The 17,895-nt window shown below is 41.7% G+C and overlaps 1 protein-coding gene across 7 annotated transcripts in view; it reads left to right on the top strand.

Moving 5' to 3' along the window:
• Positions 1 to 17,895, top strand: part of DROSHA (drosha ribonuclease III) — a 105,268-nt gene that overhangs the window by 67,963 nt on the left and 19,410 nt on the right. For all 7 annotated transcript variants that reach the window (XM_061590079.1, XM_061590123.1, XM_061590114.1 and 4 more), the window contains 4 exons: positions 1,383 to 1,485; positions 12,913 to 12,983; positions 14,289 to 14,333; positions 16,575 to 16,732. In XM_061590079.1, coding sequence (XP_061446063.1) covers positions 1,383 to 1,485; positions 12,913 to 12,983; positions 14,289 to 14,333; positions 16,575 to 16,732 — 377 coding nt within the window. The remainder of the gene's footprint in view (positions 1 to 1,382; positions 1,486 to 12,912; positions 12,984 to 14,288; positions 14,334 to 16,574; positions 16,733 to 17,895) is intronic.

Here is a 17,895-nt window from a genome sequence, read left to right as displayed (position 1 = left end):
CATTTTTGTAAATAGCCAGCATTGTCTCTGAACTTCCCTTTTCCACAATCGTTTTCTAGGGATGAGTCTCTTGTTTCTTTCACTGACTCAGGTCTGAATTGCAATGGTAAATTGCCCTATATGTGGAAGTTCTATGAAAAATACAATTATTAAATACAGTTTAATTTTAATACATCTTAATACAGTTATTAAAAAAATCAGATTGAACTTATAATTTATAACTTATAATTTATATATTATAATTATAATTTATAATGCGAAATCATGTATTAAGCAGAAGCAGTATACTGTATGTGTGCGTGCGTGTGTGTTTTCTAAATCTGTGTCTTGGCACGAAGAAGAACATAGATTTTACTATTCTAAAGTTAAACACAACACATACCTGCTGAAGTAACCCTTGAGAGCAAAGCTGTAAAAATTAACTTGGGAATAGATCCTCTCTTTCTCTCTTTTTTTTTTCCGCCTGAGAAGTGAAAGGATTTTGATTTTGAAGTTTAACAGCAAAGCTTTCTAAATCCCTTTGCAGACATTCAGTATCAACAGAGGCTGGGGTATCAGCTCATGTCAGCTCCCTCTGGAAATGCCCTGACATCTGCATGTTGATGTTCAAAATTCAGGTGTGTGTAGGGGTTGTATCCAACTACATTAGACTCAGAGTAGACCTGTAGATATTAATGAACCTAAGTTAGTTGTGCCCATTAATTTCAGTGGGTCTACTGGAGTAGGACTAGCACTGAATACAACTATAAGTTGACACAGTGAAATTCTTACCCAGCAAAATTAGTGAATGGTCATGTAGATACTGGGCTCCAGGTATGCTACACTCTGTTTGCATGTGTTGTCCAAAGTGTGGGTATCAGAAAGATCCAGGAGCAGAGTGAGCAAGCTTGTGGTGGGATGGTATAATCCTTATTCTCTGTCCACACAGAAAGTATCTGTTTAGGGGTTAACCTCAGAACCCAGGAGGCATCTTTCAAATACATTGATCTTAATTACTTTTCAACTCGTGATTTCTGTATCCGTATCTAAAGACATTTTAAAAGGCTGGACCTAATTTTCACTCCTGAGGATAACGTTCTTCAGAATGGGAGTACTGTGGGATTAATGCAACGTTTCTACCAGCTGTAATTTGGCATCTACTACATTCATCAAAATGTCATGCAAATTATAATAATTATGTGCAAGTAAATTGGTCAATTAGCTACAGCTCTCCAGCCCATGATGGGTTTCCAGTTTGACCTTCAGTGCTGAACAAGTTGCTCATAGCTTCCCTAATGTTTACATATCCCCATTAATATATGTTCCTGTGTTTCTCCAAAGTGTGCTTGGTCTGTAGTTTTTGGCATCCTTCATTTTACAGAAATTGTCTTGGTCTTTTGTAGAAGCTGGAGCTGGATCGATTTATGCTTTATGCTCATGGGCCTGATCTTTGCCGAGAATCAGATCTGCGCCATGCAATGGCCAACTGCTTTGAAGCATTGATAGGTAAGAGACCTGTGCTGTGGCTTTTGTACTGCTAATATTGTGTTTTGTCTGTCTTAATTCCCTGTATCTCTATGCATTTCTGCCATGGGATTTCACTGCCATAATTCATGGAGAATAAGTTCTCTAATGGCTGTTAGATGTGGTGGCAAAATGGAACTCCCCTCTTCAGAGGCAGTGTGGCTCTGAATATCAGATTCCCAGGACAAACAAAAGAGAAAGGCTGTCATTTTCATGCTTTGTGTGGTTTCCAGGGCTTGTGGCTTGCTTGTGTTGGAAATGAAGGCCTGTTTCAGACAAACCATGGTTTAGGAAGCCAAGAATATGCACTAGGGCTAAGCACTTTCTTTCCATCACCTCTTTCTTCACACAACAGAAACAGATCCTGTCTTATTAGCCCACTTCATTAACTGACATTAAGTCAATTTCCCAGTTTGGATGTAACAGGGAATTCTGGCTCAATACAAGCCAGGGAATAAATGTTGAACTCATGGCACGTAGGGAAAAGGGAAGGGATGAAATGAGGGAGGAGTGCGTGCTCAGCCCTGGTACTCAGTCCCAGCTACATAACTCATGATTTATCCAGCCAGGAAAGAAAGTCCAAACTGGGACAAAATATTGACCAGTTTGACAGTGGTGTGATCCAGCAAGTTAGTTCTTTGGTTCCTAATATGAAGAATTGCATTGGACTTCTGGCATTAGAACAAATACCAGATGATCTTAGCATGTATATTGCACTGAACCAAGTTAAGCTAACAAATCAATGCATGCTTACTTGGGCATGAGCTTCACTGATCTCTGTTTGGTTTTCTGAGTAACAGTAACAGTCATTTCTAAAGTGCTTTCAAAACCGAATACGACCGTGGTTCCCAAACTTTTTTTCCCCATGGACCACTTGAAAATTGCTGGAGGTCTTAGGGAACTGCTTAATTATTTTTCTTTTCCTGTGTATTGTAGCAGTTGTAATTCCATAAAATTCAAATGGTGATATAATAAAATATAATATAAGAAATAAAAGAAGCAATAGAAATACTTTGAACAATCAATATGAATATTCATTGTCATGGATGTGCCATGTCACATCTTCAACCACAAGACACATCCTGGACCACTTGAATAATGCTTGCAGACCACTGGTGGTCCACAGACCACAGTTTGGGAACCCCTGCTCTATGATATAGAAAGCTGAATTGGCTTTGTCTGCAGGTTTGCAATCTCATGGATAAAGAAAATTGGGGAAGGAAACGGAACACAATAGGAGGGGAGACTGGAGGTTTCCCATTAGTTAATGGGTAAAGGCCAGAGATTAACACATGTGCCTCCAAAAATTATTTTTAAATGAATGCTTATGGAGGTGTTCTAGTATCAAGAGGCATGTCATTCCAAAGATCAGGAATACCAAATGAAAAAGCATGGAAGTGACAAATAACAGATGAGATTTTGAATTTGATGAGGAGCAAAGTGCCATTAGAACATAAAGAAAGAGTATGAAGGAATAGGGGTGGTATTCAGTGCTAGTCCTACTCAGAGTAGGCCCATTGAAGTTAATAGACATAACTAACATACATTCATTACTTTCAGTGGGTCTTTTTTAAGTAGCACATAAGAACATAAGAAGAGCCTGCTGGATCAGGCCAGTGGCCCATCTAGTCCAGCATCCTGTTCTCACAGTGGCCAACCAGGTGCCTGGGGGAAGCCCGCAAGCAGGACCCGAGTGCAAGAACACTCTCCCCTCCTGAGGCTTCCGGCAACTGGTTTTCAGAAGCATGCTGCCTCTGACTAGGGTGGCAGAGCACAGCCATCATGGCTAGTAGCCATTGATAGCCCTGTCCTCCATGAATTTGTCTAATCTTCTTTTAAAGCCTTCCAAGCTGGTGGCCATTACTGCATCTTGTGGGAGCAAATTCCATAGTTTAACTATGCGCTGAGTAAAGAAGTACTTCCTTTTGTCTGTCCTGAATCTTCCAACATTCAGCTTCTTTGAATGTCCACGAGTTCTAGTATTATGAGAGAGGGAGAAGAACTTTTCTCTATCCACTTTCTCAATGCCATGCATAATTTTATACACTTCTATCATGTCTCCTCTGACCCGCCTTTTCTCTAAACTAAAAAGCCCCAAATGCTGCAACCTTTCCTCATAAGGGAATCGCTCCATCCCCTTGATCATTCTGGTTGCCCTCTTCTGAACCTTTTCCAACTCTATAATATCCTTTTTGAGATGAGGCGACCAGAACTGTACACAGTATTCCAAATGCGGCCGCACCATAGATTTATACAACGGCATTATGATATCGGCTGTTTTATTTTCAATACCTTTCCTAATTATTGCTAGCATGGAATTTGCCTTTTTCACAGCTGCCGCCCACTGGGTCGACATTTTCATCGTGCTGTCCACTACAACCCCGAGGTCTCTCTCCTGGTCGGTCACCGCCAGTTCAGACCCCATGAGCGTATATGTGAAATTCAGATTTTTTGCTCCAACATGCATAATTTTACACTTGTTTATATTGAATTGCATTTGCCATTTTTCCGCCCATTCACTCAGTTTGGAGAGGTCTTTTTGGAGCTCTTTGCAATCCCTTTTTGTTTTAACAACCCTGAACAATTTAGTGTCGTCAGCAAACTTGGCCACTTCACTGCTCACTCCTAATTCTAGGTCATTAATGAACAAGTTGAAAAGTACAGGTCCCAATACCGATCCTTGAGGGACTCCACTTTCTACAGCCCTCCATTGGGAGAACTGTCTGTTGATTCCTACTCTCTGCTTTCTGCTTCTTAACCAATTCCTTATCCACAAGAGGACCTCTCCTCTTATTCCATGACTGCTAAGCTTCCTCAGAAGCCTTTGGTGAGGTACCTTGTCAAACGCTTTTTGAAAGTCTAAGTACACTATGTCCACTGGATCACCTCTATCTATATGCTTGTTGACACTCTCAAAGAATTCTAATAGGTTACTGAGACAGGACTTTCCCTTGCAGAAGCCATGCTGGCTCTGCTTCAGCAAGGCTTGTTCTTCTATGTGCTTAGTTAATCTAGCTTTAATAATACTTTCTACCAGTTTTCCAGGGACAGAAGTTAAGCTAACTGGCCTGTAATTTCCGGGATCCTCTCTGGATCCCTTTTTGAAGATTGGCGTTACATTTGCCACTTTCCAGTCCTCAGGCACGGAGGAGGACCCATGGGACAAGTTACATATTTTAGTTAGCAGATCAGCAATTTCACCTTTGAGTTCTTTGAGAACTCTCGGGTGGATGCCATCCGGGCCCGGTGATTTGTCAGTTTTTATATTGTCCATTAAGCTTAGAACTTCCTCTCTCGTTACCACTATTTGTCTCAGTTCCTCAGAATCCCTTCCTGCAAATGTTAGTTCAGGTTCAGGGATCTTCCCTATCTCTTCCACTGTGAAGACAGATGCAAAGAATTCATTTAGCTTCTCTGCAATCTCCTTATCGTTCTTTAGTACACCTTTGACTCCCTTATCATCCAAGGGTCCAATTGTCTCCCTAGATGGTCTCCTGCTTTGAATGTATTTATAGAACTTTTTGTTGTTGGTTTTTATGTTCTTAGCAATGTGCTCCTCAAATTCTTTTTTAGCATCCCATATTGTCTTCTTGCATTTCTTTTGCCAGAGTTTGTGTTCTTTTTTATTTTCTTCATTCGGACAAGACTTCCATTTTCTGAAGGAAGACTTTTTGCCTCTAAGAGCTTCCTTGACTTTGCTCGTTAACCATGCTGGCATCTTCTTGGCCCTGGCGGTACCTTTTCTGATCTGCGGTATGCACTCCAGTTGAGCTTCTAATAGAGTGTTTTTAAACAACTTCCAAGCATTTTCGAGTGATGTGACCCTCTGGACTTTGTTTTTCAGCTTTCTTTTTACCAATCCCCTCATTTTTGTGAAGTTTCCTCTTTTGAAGTCAAATGTGACCGTGTTGGATTTTCTTGGCAATTGGCCAGTTACATGTATGTTTAATTTAATAGCACTGTGGTCACTGCTCCCAATCGGTTCAACAACACTTACATCTCGCACCAGGTCCCGGTCCCCACTGAGGATTAAGTCCAGGGTTGCCGTCCCTCTGGTCGATTCCATGACCAACTGATCTAGGGAATAGTCATTTAGAATATCTAGAAACTTTGCTTCTTTGTCATGACTGGAACACATATGCAGCCAGTCTATGTCCGGGTAGTTGAAGTCACCCATTACTACCACCTTTACTAGTTTGGATGCTTCCTCAATTTCATATCTCATCTCAAGGTCTCCCTGAGCATTTTGATCAGGGGGACGATAGATCGTTCCCAGTATTAAGTCCCTCCTGGGGCACGGTATCACCACCCACAACGATTCTGTGGAGGAGTCTGCCTCTTTCGGGGTTTCGAGCTTGCTGGATTCAATGCCTTCTTTCACGTATAGAGCGACTCCGCCACCAATACGTCCTTCCCTGTCCTTCCGATATAGTTTATATCCAGGGATAACTGTATCCCACTGGTTTTCTCCATTCCACCAGGTCTCCGTTATGCTCACTATATTAATGCTCTCCTCTAAGACCAAGCACTCCAGTTCTCCCATCTTGGTTCGGAGGCTCCTAGCATTAGCGTACAGGCACTTGTAAGCAGTGTCTCTCTTCAAGTGTCTTTGGCACTTGTGGTTAGGTGATTTCTTCTTCACTTAAGTGAAGAAATCCCTACGAGAGCAGGAAGATAAGAAGGATCCAGAGCAAGGAGGCATTTATCAGCTAACAAAAAGAATCTTCAATTAGCTTCCATGTCCTTACAGAGCTTAGGAAAGAGCAGAAAGAAGAGAACCATGGGTAAAAGGAGAAACACGAAAAACCAAATTATCTGTAGAATTTGAAAGCGACAAAAGATACGAGAGAAGGTGGCCAATTAGAAGTGTTTTACAACAGCCAAGTCTAGTCTGCTTAAGAGAATTAAGCAAAGTATTTGTAGTAGCAGTGGGGGCGGGGGAAGTATGTTGAGAGATGTTTAAATGTTGGGATTGATGGGAATTAGCTGTAGCAGAAAGAAAGAAAAAGATCAGTCAAAAAGAACCCCTCAAATTGCATACTTCTGAAGGACAAATAGATACAGAACAAATAAAGAGAACAGATGAAGAGGCAGAGCCAGAACTCAAAGGATAAATCAAAAATCCAGTTTTAAGTGAATTCCGTTTCAGAAAATGAGAATACTTCATTGATTAAGGAACAGCTGAAAGGCAGGCAGAGATCTTAAGTTGGGAGTGGAAAAATACTGTTGGAGGTTATCAGCTTGAATAAAAAAAATTATATTAAAGGAAGTATAAGGGAGGCCTATAGAAGCAAATATTTAGAAAATAAAGGGGCCAAGGATCAAATTCTCTGGAAATCCAGCAGAAAAAAGAGAAGAAATGAAACCTGCAATGGGGAAGGAAGGGAAGTTAGAAAGGTAAGAATTAAACCAAACAAAAAGGCATGAAGATAAGAAAGAAGAAGAGAAGTCAGTAGTGCAAAAAGCAGAAGAAAAATCACAAAGGAGAAGAACAGAATGATGATCTTGCAATTTGGCAAAGAAAAAACACTAAAAAATAAGAAAAAGTCAAATCTCTGGGTGGAAGAAATAAAAAGGCACCATGACCCTGAATATCAGTTGCTGGTGAAGAACCAGAGAAGGCTATTGCGCTCTTGTCATACTTGGGGGTTTCCCATGGGCATCTGATTGGCCACTGTGGAAAACAGGAAGTTGGACTAGATAGGCCTTTGACCTGATCCAGCAGGGCTCTTCTTCTGTGTGAGCTTTGAAGGGGGAAGGCGGTAAGAAGTAAAGTGCATGAGTTTGAGGATGAGAATTAAGGATATTAAAGTCTGTCATTACAACAACTGGGAATGAGAAAGGTAAGAAAGAAGAGAGCCAGGAGTCAGTATTGGACAGAGAAGAAGTGGAGCCTAAGGAACAGCATATGGCAGCTAAGCGGAGAGTAAAAGGAAAAGCGCTTAATTGTGTCATGTTTACACAAAAAAGTACAAGAATAGATGAAACAGACAAATGGAAGGGGCCCAAAAAAACCCACTCCCAGCAGCTGGCTGAGGGAAAATGAACACAGAATCGGATGAAAGAACAGGAGGAGTAACAGCATCTCATGGGAAAATCCATGTTTCGAAAAGAGCAAAACAAAATGATAAGAGATAGCAAAATCATTAAGTACAACAGCTTTATTAACTGCAGAACAATGGTTTAATAAAGCATAAGGAATGAAAGATGCTGCACAAGAAAATGGGAGCTAGATTAGCATAGGAACATTGTCAAGAAACAGGACAGTTATGATCACTAGGAAGTCGACAGAGAAGGACAAGGGATAAATTATGCCTAAAATACTGAAAAAGAACATGGAATTCCAAGTCAGTCAGAAAAATGAGCACAGGGAGGGAGCAGAGGAGACCCTTTCCTCCTCTGCACCTTGCTGAAATCTCATATGATATTTGATAAATGGTTTTGGGGGATGGCACGCAGAGGCTTGCTATATTTTAGCTTTGGGAGAGAGTCCCTGCCTGAAATTTTGAAGAGCCACCAGTTAGGGTAGGCAATACTGTGCAAGAGGGACCACGGGTTGACTACTGAGTCAGGCAGCTTCCTGTGTTCCACAGTGTATCTGTGGTGATGGGGAAAGGAGAGCCATGGTGGAAAAGTTCCTCTTCAGCGGCAGCTTGTGCAAAATGCAGCGGCCAGATTGGTAACAGGGACCAGACGGTCCGAACATATAAAACCGATTCTGGCCCGCTTGCATTGGCTGCCTGTATGTTTCCGAGCTCGATTCAAGGTGCTGGTAATGACCTATAAAGCCTTACATGGCTTGGGACCACAATACCTGATGGAATGCCTCTCCTGATACGAACCCACCCGTACACTACGTTCAAGATCAAAGGCCCTCCTCCGGGTGCCTACTCCAAGGGAAGCTCGGAGGGTGGGAACAAGGGAGAGGGCCTTCTCAGTGGTGCCCCCAAACTATGGAATGATCTTCCTGACGAGGTGCGCCTGTTGCCAACACTGTTATCTTTTCGGCACCAGGTCAAGACTTTCCTCTTCTCCCAGGCATTTTAGCATGTGTTTTTAAATTGTTTTTATATTGTTTTGAATTTTAAAATTGTGTTTTAAATTGTTTTTAAAATATGTTTTTAAATTGTGTATTTGTTTTAATGTTTTTGATTGCTGTAAACCGCCCAGAGAGCTTCAGCTATGGGGCGGTGTACAAGTGCAAGAAATAAATAAATAAATAAATAAATAGGGCACTCAGGGCAGCTTACAAAAATAAAATCAAACATGTACATGATAAAATTGTAAACAGTAAAATCACAAAAACATTAAAATACATAAAATACAATATATATATATATACACACACACACATATACATATATATAGGGGGTGGTACTAAAGGGACTACAAAGGTAAAATTTAACCTAGAAGGCATAAAATCAGTGTCAGGCTCTACCTTCAGTCCATTCCAAAAGCTCTCCAGAACAAGATCTTTTTCAGAAGTCTCCGGAAAGCCATCAGGAAGGGAGCAGAGCTGACGTCTTGGGGTAGGGTGTTCCAGAGCTTTGGGGCCACAGCTGACAGCATACCTGTCAGTCTAACATCTTTTATTCCATGCACGCAGAGGAGACTAGAGGCAGATGATCTTAAATCCCGGGCAGGTACATATGGGCGTAAGCAGTCCCTCAGGTGTATTGGTCCAAGGCCGTTTAGGGCTTTAAAGGTCAGAACCAGCACTTTGAATACGTCCCGGAAACAAATTGGGAGCCAGTGGAGTCGATAAAGCGCTGGGGTGATATGCTCCCTGTGCTGTGCTCCAGTTAACATTCTGGCTGCTGCATTTTGAACCAACTGTAATTTCTAAACCATTTTCAAAGGCAGCCCCACATAGTGTGTGTTACAGTAACCAAGCCTTGATGTCACCAATGCATGTGTCACTGTGGCCAAGTCAACTGCCTTCAGGAACAGATGCAGCTGGTAGACCAGTTTGAGTTGGCCAAAAGCACTCCTGGCTACCACAGCCATCTGATATTCAAGCAGCAGGGCAGGATCCAGGAGGACTCCCAAATCGCGGGCCTGCTCCTTCAAGGGGAGTGCAACCCCATCCAGAATAGGTTGCAACCCCATCCCTGGTGTAGTTTTTCCCTTGACCAGCAGTACCATCGTCTTGTCTGGATTAAGTTTCAGTTTGTAAGCCCGCATCCAGCCTTTCACAGCCTCCAGGCACTGGTTTAAGATGAGCACTCCCTCCCTGCAATCAGGTGGTAGGGAGAGACAGAGCTGAGTGTCATCAGCATATTGATGACATTCCATGGAAATTATTCAAGATAGGAACTTGTTTGGAGTTGCCCTTACAGGCAACTTCAATTTGGACATTGTTCGATTTGTAAACATTGCAAAGAGGGGAAACAATTTGTGAATCCACATAAGAATCAACAATACATGTGCGATTGCAATACAAGTGGGGTCATATACGCAGTTACTTGTCTATGCAAAATGATATCCATAGGCATGACTACAAGAAGCATTAAAAAAAAGAACATGCGAACACAAGAGCTGCATCAAAACCAAGAAAACACAAGCCCCTACGGTGCAACATTTTAGCAAGTATGATCACAATTCAGAGGATATCAAGTTTTGTTCTTTGGGAAAAGATTCATTTATAAGGAACACAGCTATATCGGAAACTTCAGGAGAGAGAATTATTTTGGATTTACATTTTAGATACAGCAGCCCCTAGGGGCTTGAATGAAGCTATAAACTGGAGTGTGATACTGTAAAGTTCTTCTCCCCTGTTTCTCCCTACTTTCAGGCTTGAATTTATGCCTATAAGGGATTTTGCCATAATTTCATGTGGGTCTCATATGGGAAGTGAGTTGTGACAGGATACAGTTGGAAGGTTCATCACAATCCTGTGGTACCTCTTTAAGAATGACTAAGCAATAATTTCTGTACAAAAACCAGCTTAGATATATATTTCAGACAACAGCCAAAACAAACAAGCTGGCTGAGATAACAAACAATTTCATTGAACTAGAGAGGCCTGCATTACTATGGGCGAGTGACACAGGATTATGCATCTAAAGAGACAATTTTAATTTGATTGTGATACATTCTAACTGCACAAGATATACATCTGTATAGAAAAGGTGTAGGTGAGTGAGGTGGGTGTGTACACGGGAGACTTATCTATATCTTTTATACTTTTTTATATGCATAATGTTGAGCTATAGTTGGCTACATTTGTTCTCTACTTTGTCTGTAGGTTACACTTATTCTTTACAGGATCTAGGAATGCCAAAGGAGCACAACAGCATTCAGCTGATAAAAATGTACAGTTCCCACTGAAGAAGACCTGTATAGGTTGAAACTCGTTTGGGATATGTTCAGCACAAAGACATTTTATCGTTATACATGATAGTTTTATTCATGGTTTTATGAATGCTAGTTATTTTAGGTATGTTAAACGTATTTATTAGAAAGACCTAACACAAGGAATTGTATTGATATATATGGAAATCTTGAGCTTCCAGCACCCATCATCCCCAGCCAGGATGGCCAGTGGTCAAGGGATGATGGGATCTGTAGTCCAGTGACATGTGGTGGGCACCATGTTGGCTACCCCTGCTCTATAGGCTCTTGGGTCTTGGAAGATATCACAAAGGTTGAGGGATGCATGAGTCACACCTTTCATTTGCAAGCAATAACAGCAGTGGCAGTTTGAGGACTTTTAAGGTTCCCTGCCTCCACTTGGTCCTTGGCTTTTGGTCTTGATCTCCCAAGTGACTGGTTGAGATTGTATGTGCTTCTTGTTAGTCTAAATTTCTTTGTTCCTTGAGGGGATGGGTAGGTAGCTGGGAGATGATATAGATTGAATTGATAGTAGCAAAGGGGTGGGGGGGAGAGAGAAACTGGCAAAGGATGGGGCTGCACCTGTTAGAACATCCTGACTCTCATCCTTATGCAGAAAATACATTCTAGCTTTTTTACAAGGTAACAGCTGTATGGGTTCTGCCTTGGGCTATATTGCATTTCATCAGATCAAAATAAGGGATGGGAGGGGGAGGTGTCTTTTTTAACTGCTTTGTTTTTCATAAGTGCTTTGATATTTCATGTTTTTGTAAAAAAAATGAGGGGGAATTAGCAAGATATACAAATCTGCTGTATGATTCAAATGCTCCAGCTTGTCAGACGAGGATCTGTGGGCAGGGCTGTTCTTCCGCATGGAGTTAGTTTATTATTTGGCAAAGAGAAGCCAAGTTATTTTGTGTGGGTGGGTAGATGGGTTTTGTCATCTGTACGCATCATGCTACGTCAGAGAAACACAGAGGCTTGTAGCATGGCAAAGAGTTGCCTGGATTGTGCTTTGGTATTTGCTGAAGGCTGCTTAATTGTGTGATTGTCTTAGGGCCTTCAAGTATCTTCCACAAATCATGTCCAATTAGTAAGAGAGTGTAGTGTGTGTGCCTGCACAATTTTTTTGGATATTTTTCAAGCCTTTTAAATACTCCATTTATAGCTGGTATGGGTAACTTTTCTGATGCGGGCTGCATTCCCTTCATGGTAATCTTATCAGGGGCCACATGCTGACTGTGAACCAGTGTGGGTTTCTGGCTCCATGTCAGTGGGGCAGTGGAATCCACTCCTCCAGAGCTGTCCAAGGTGCTGGAACCCATTCCCAAAATACTCTTAGTAATGCTGCATTCTCCTGAGGTTTACCTCAGCAAGCCCCACTGATATTACTGTTGTGGTCACTGTCCTTTCAAATGCATTATCAGGCAGACGCCTACAAATTGGCATTTAGGGCCTGCTTAAAGCACATTGATTCACCCGGCTTTTCCCTAATGGTGATCCAGTTAAGTTGTTGAATAATTTGATTCATTGATTTGCTATTTCTATTATTTATGTGATTTTATTGATGCTTTCTTTTTGTTCACCAGCTTAATACATTCTTAAAAAAAAAAAAAGTGTGGCACCATAGAAATATTTGCCAAATAAACAAAATGGACCAACGAACTGGTTGAAATCAACTAGAAATGTTCTAATAAGATGTCCAGTATTATCCCTTTGAATAGAAGAGGAACCCAGGAAGCTGCCTTATACTGAGGCAGACCATTGGTCCATCTAGCTCAGTACTGCCAACACTGACTGGCAGTGGCTGTCCTTCCCAACCCGATCTGGAGATGCTGGAGATTGAACCTTGGGCCTTCTGTATGCAAAGCAGATGCTCTACCACTCAGCTACACCCCTTCCCATGATGAGCCCCATGTGCTGAACGTGTCATTCCGTCCTCTAGCTCTCCCCAGAACCTTCAGACAAGTGAGGCTGAAGCACCCTTGTTTGTTTCCTGACTCAGGCTTCCACCTTGCATTCCTGAGCAGTCCCTCAAATGTTAATGCATGTCTCATGGGAAACTCTGTCACACAGGGGCAGTTTACTTGGAGGGAAGTCTTGAAGAAGCCAAACAACTCTTTGGACGCCTGCTCTTTAATGACAAGGTATGACTTTATTCATGGTCTTGTTGTGCCTTGCAGCATGTCTTTTGCTTTGATAATCGATTTGAGTTATGCTGTGATGCATTAAAGCAAGTATTTCAAAGGGAAAATGGGGAGCGCCCCTGCCTTGTATCTAGCAACAGCAACATATATGTATTGCAATGAAGTGTACGCTTGATGCTCTGCTACAAAATAAGGGTGGATGGGGTGATTTTCAGAGGAGAAACTGGGGAGCGGGGACTGGTGGAGGAGAGTGCTTGTCCCTTTCTCCACCTGCTGCTTTTCCTTTAGAATCCATCTAGTTGCCTTTTCCCACTTAACCAGTAGTGTAGTGGCCAATTCAGAAGTGCAGGGTCCCTTCCTGATAGTCATGCCACACCCCCTCATAGTCGTGCCCCCAGGATTCATCATCTCTTCTGCAGAATTATAGAACCAGAATTATAGTTGTATGCATAGGCTCCTCCTGCTCAGTCTCTCTATGTGGGCTAAATGTTGCCAGAAAAGTTTTGATTTTAAGAATTCTGAAATGAAACCAAGTATGGGGCTAGAATTTGGGAAATCAAGGTACTTTGCCATGAAACTCACTTTTCACTTACCCTAGGAGTCCATCAGCACGAAAGGAGAGGCATGTATTAGCTACTACCTCCTTTCACTCTGATTGCCTCCAATCAATATGAATGGACAAGGAAGCATGTTGTTAGCCAAATGAGAAGACTCTTCTCAGTAGCTAATATGCTCCCCTTCCATGCTGACTGGCTTGTACATAGAGACCCCGCTGGAATCCTATTCCCAAAAAAGCAAGGGGTCTACAGCCCCCTGCAACCATGGACAACTACACCCCTGCACTTGACACAGCAAACACCCATCCTTTCATTCACTTAGTAATTGTGTTTATAGACCACCCTATAACAGAGTTCTCAGGAGATCTCACAACCAGAAATAAAACCACTGAGCTTTCCCCTCCCTTTTTAAATTTCATGTTTCCTGGGATGCCTGCCCTTGACTGCTAATTGCTGAACTTTTTGGCATAGAAAATGTAACTCATTATTTAGTTCAAGAATTTGTGTGTATGTGTGTGTGTTCTCCCTCCTCCCCCTAATTGATGTTGCTAAATGGAAGTACCACAGCCAGTTTGAGCAGAGAATACCCACTTTTAAAAAATTAGTTTGCCAACACTATTGAATTCTCAATACACAGGGTCAGCATCTGAAACCATTTCAGTATTTCGCAGAATGACATTTTATTTAGCAATGTGGAATTTGTTAAATGACTCCCTTGGGCTTTAAAAGTGTCTCTTGATGTTTGCAGGACCTGCGGGAAGTATGGCTTAATTATCCGCTACACCCTCTCCAAGTAAGTATCTCCCTGTTCACTAACGAATTTCAGAGTGCTTTTTCTTTTTTCTTTTTTGTTCCCAAGGATGCCTTTTACTGGCATTCAGCTGTGCTGACATCTTTGAACAGTTAACATACCCATGGCCTTTGTGAATTTTTGTCGCTAATAACTGTCGAGCATTCTGGCTCAATGGTGGGCTAGTACTGCAGAGCAGGCATGCAGGCAACAGGTAGGCAGTAATTTGGCAGGTAGATGGTAGTCACAGCGCAGGCATGTGGAAGACTGGTAGCCTGGTGGCACAGGAGGAAAAATAACCTGGTGGCCTTCCTCACTAACAAGTCTCCCAAACTGAGAGTGCAACACAACTGGGAGCTTTAGATCAGCATGGGATTGGGCTCCCAGTGTCACCTGATTCCTCTCACTATCAGGAATGTTTTGGGCTGTGGTGTGAGTGTTCTAGCTGAAACTCCATTCAGTTCTCTCCTGTGACAGGAGAGCAGTGAAGGGGGCAGGGAACCTTAAGCCTCATGGAGAGGCTTCCACCTGGGAGGAATTTCTGTTCGTTGAATTCCATGGCAGGAATGACTCCACGACAGGTCTGTCAAGTCACCATCTCAAATAAAACCATAGCATTTGGGGTTTTATTCAGCTAAGTCTAACTCAGAGTACACCTATTGAAATTAAGGACCCTAAGTTAGTCATTTCTATTAAATTCAGTAGGTCTACTCTGAGTAAGACCAGCACTGAACATCACCCTTGGCAATTATGTATTATAAATTTATATAGCATTTGTATTCTTTGAAGTGCTCAAACCCCTTCACATACATTATGAGGGGTCAACGGGAATTGTGTAAGCGACAGCAGTGATCTTTCTCCCTGTCATATTATGAAGTGAATACTGTGTTCAAGAATTTTGTGTGGATGAGTGATATAAAAATGCACAATAAGTGATTCATACTGACACCTCATCATGCTAAACTATTTGTTTCTCTTCTCTGATTATGATTTTCTCGGTGTTCTGTCAGTGTTGAAATTCTCTTCATTCATATATGGAGCATTTCCTATTGCTAAAACATCTGTAAAAAAAAAAATCTGATAGCTGGTTAAAATATTCCCTGCACTCAGTTTCTGCCCATAGAAAAGCTATCTTTTCAGCAAAACTGGAACAAACACCTGTGAAAAACTTTAATTATGCTCCTACAAAACCCCAAAGTATGAAAATTCTGCTGTCACTTTAGCAATCTTTCCTGCTAGCTTCTAGCTGAAATATAATTTAATTTGAAGATACTAAATTAAAGAAAATAGACTCAGGAGTTGATAGTGAAATAACAAGGTTTGTTTGTTTGTTTATTACAAATTGAACGGCTGACACCTTCAAATACAAATCTCCAGCATACATGTGCTCTCAGGGAAGCTAAACAATGGAAGATACAAATACAGTCAGGCAATTAAAATCACTGAAACAACAAAAGACATAATTAATTTCTTTAATTAATTAGTTAATTAGTAAAAGACAGCTAGTAATAATTTCACAGTGACTTGAAAGAATTTTAAAGCCCAGAGAATAAAAAGTATTTTGTCTGGTGTCACTGAGCTGACAACCTTGGCATCAGGTGAACCTTGCCTCAGAGGATATTGTTCTAAAGTTGGGAGCCACAACCAAAAATGGCCTATCATGTTTCCAAAACAGACATTTGTGGACTGTCTTGACATTGTTCATAGTTGTCCTCGTTTACAGTTTCCGCTCCTATCCAGTATTTTTAAAAAGGTTTTATTGATTTTTGTTCAGTCTTTTTCAATACTGTATGATAATTTTTTTGTTTTGGAAGCCACCTAGAGAATGTATTGTTCACTCTTAAATTTAATAAATAATAGTAATATGCACTTAAAATTAAACATAAAATGTGCAGTTATGTCTAATCGTTTTCAGTATTCAGCTTACTAAAGTAGTGCTTAAATGAAAAATTACATTATATGCATGTGAAAAAGGCCTGAGATCTCAAAAGCCCCCCAGCTGCAATAGTGCTGATCTTTCTATATCAGAATCAGCAACTCTGTTTCTACCTTATAAAAAAAATGATTCAGGTTCTTAAGGCAATGTAGTAGCCACTGAAAATCTGCTTTGTTGTGTTTTGGGCCCATGTCTCCTCAGTAATGTACAAAGAACACATTCCTTAAAGTGTTCCTTCCTATCCTAAATTGGGCCTTAAATCTTTCTTCTGAAGCTCATGCTGTCTCCCTGCTCATATTTATTTACAGCTGCAAGAGTCCAATACTGACCGACAGTTGATTGAGACGTCTCCTGTCCTCCAGAAATTGACTGACTTCGAGGAAGCAATTGGAGTCATTTTTACTCACGTTCGACTTCTGGCCCGGGCTTTCACTTTGAGAACAGTAGGATTTAACCATCTGACTCTGTGAGTTCTTTTTAAAAACAGATTTCATACACTTTCTGCCTAAAAATCCGGGCTCAGACTGTTCCTCCAGATGAAATTCAACTCTTCTCATCCCAGATCATTGGCCATACTGGCTGGGGCTGATGGGAGCTGGAGTCCAGCAACATCTGAAAGGCCACAGGATCCCCACCACTGCTCTACATGCAGGGAGATTGGGAGTGGGGCTCAGGGTCACGTGCTACCACCCCCATACGCTCGTTCGCTATCTAGAATCAAGGAAGGTTTAGCAAGCACAGGACCTCCCAGTTTTGGCATTTTCTTGTGTGTGTGCAAGCAAGGGATTGGTAGAAAAGAAGTCCATGAGACCAAGGCCTGCTGTGAGATGAGATTGGATATATATTGTCTAAATAGCCCAGGGGAGGGACTCAGACACAAGGGATCTGGGTGTGTGTTGTGTGTGTGTAGAAACCAGCCTACTGTACAAAGGTAGAAATTCGATTTGTTGTGCCATCTGCTTTTGCCTCTGGCATGGGGCCCTCAGAAGGTTGCCCAAAAGGGGAGTGTGGCCCTTGAAATAGCCCCTTGTTTTCAGGTCCACAGTAAAGTTACAAAAACAGTTTGGGAATCTAAATTTATATGCCAATAGTAGGGAAGAACAAAATCTTATCCATAAGAGGCATGTGTTTGGCTTTCTATTATCATTTGTCATGAAGGAGGCTTCAGAAGTTCCCAGCCTGGTCTTCCCTCAACACGTTATTCTGCTGGGTCCAGTAATGGAAGAAGAAGGCTCCCCAGTTACAGTTGCCTTCCAATTCAGAAACGGAGGGAGGGGGAGGGATAGCTAGCATACTCATTCCTGCACTCGCCCCCTTGCATGTTTATAGACGTCTGTGTTGGAACACCCGAAGAGGACTTTGGCTATCACCTTTCACAGAGCCTTGCGATCAGCATCCTTCACAGAAGTCAGTTCACCTGTTCAGTTGCCAGTCATCAGAAAGCAAGTTGAGAGAAATGAAGTTTGTAGACATGTCGACCACTGCATTGTTGCTTAACATTTTAAACCAAAACTGGTAAAATTGCTCTGGCAGCCAGCAGCAAAGCCTGAGAATTACAGTTTTGTGAAGTTAAGAGGATACTGTGTTAAAGGTCCCAAGCCCCATCACAGAACTAAAATCCCTTAGATT

Source organism: Rhineura floridana, chromosome 1 (genome assembly GCF_030035675.1).
Source record: "Rhineura floridana isolate rRhiFlo1 chromosome 1, rRhiFlo1.hap2, whole genome shotgun sequence".
NCBI lineage: Eukaryota > Metazoa > Chordata > Lepidosauria > Squamata > Rhineuridae > Rhineura > Rhineura floridana.
Note: the sequence above shows the minus strand (reverse complement) of the source record. Positions and strands in the feature narration are given on the sequence as shown.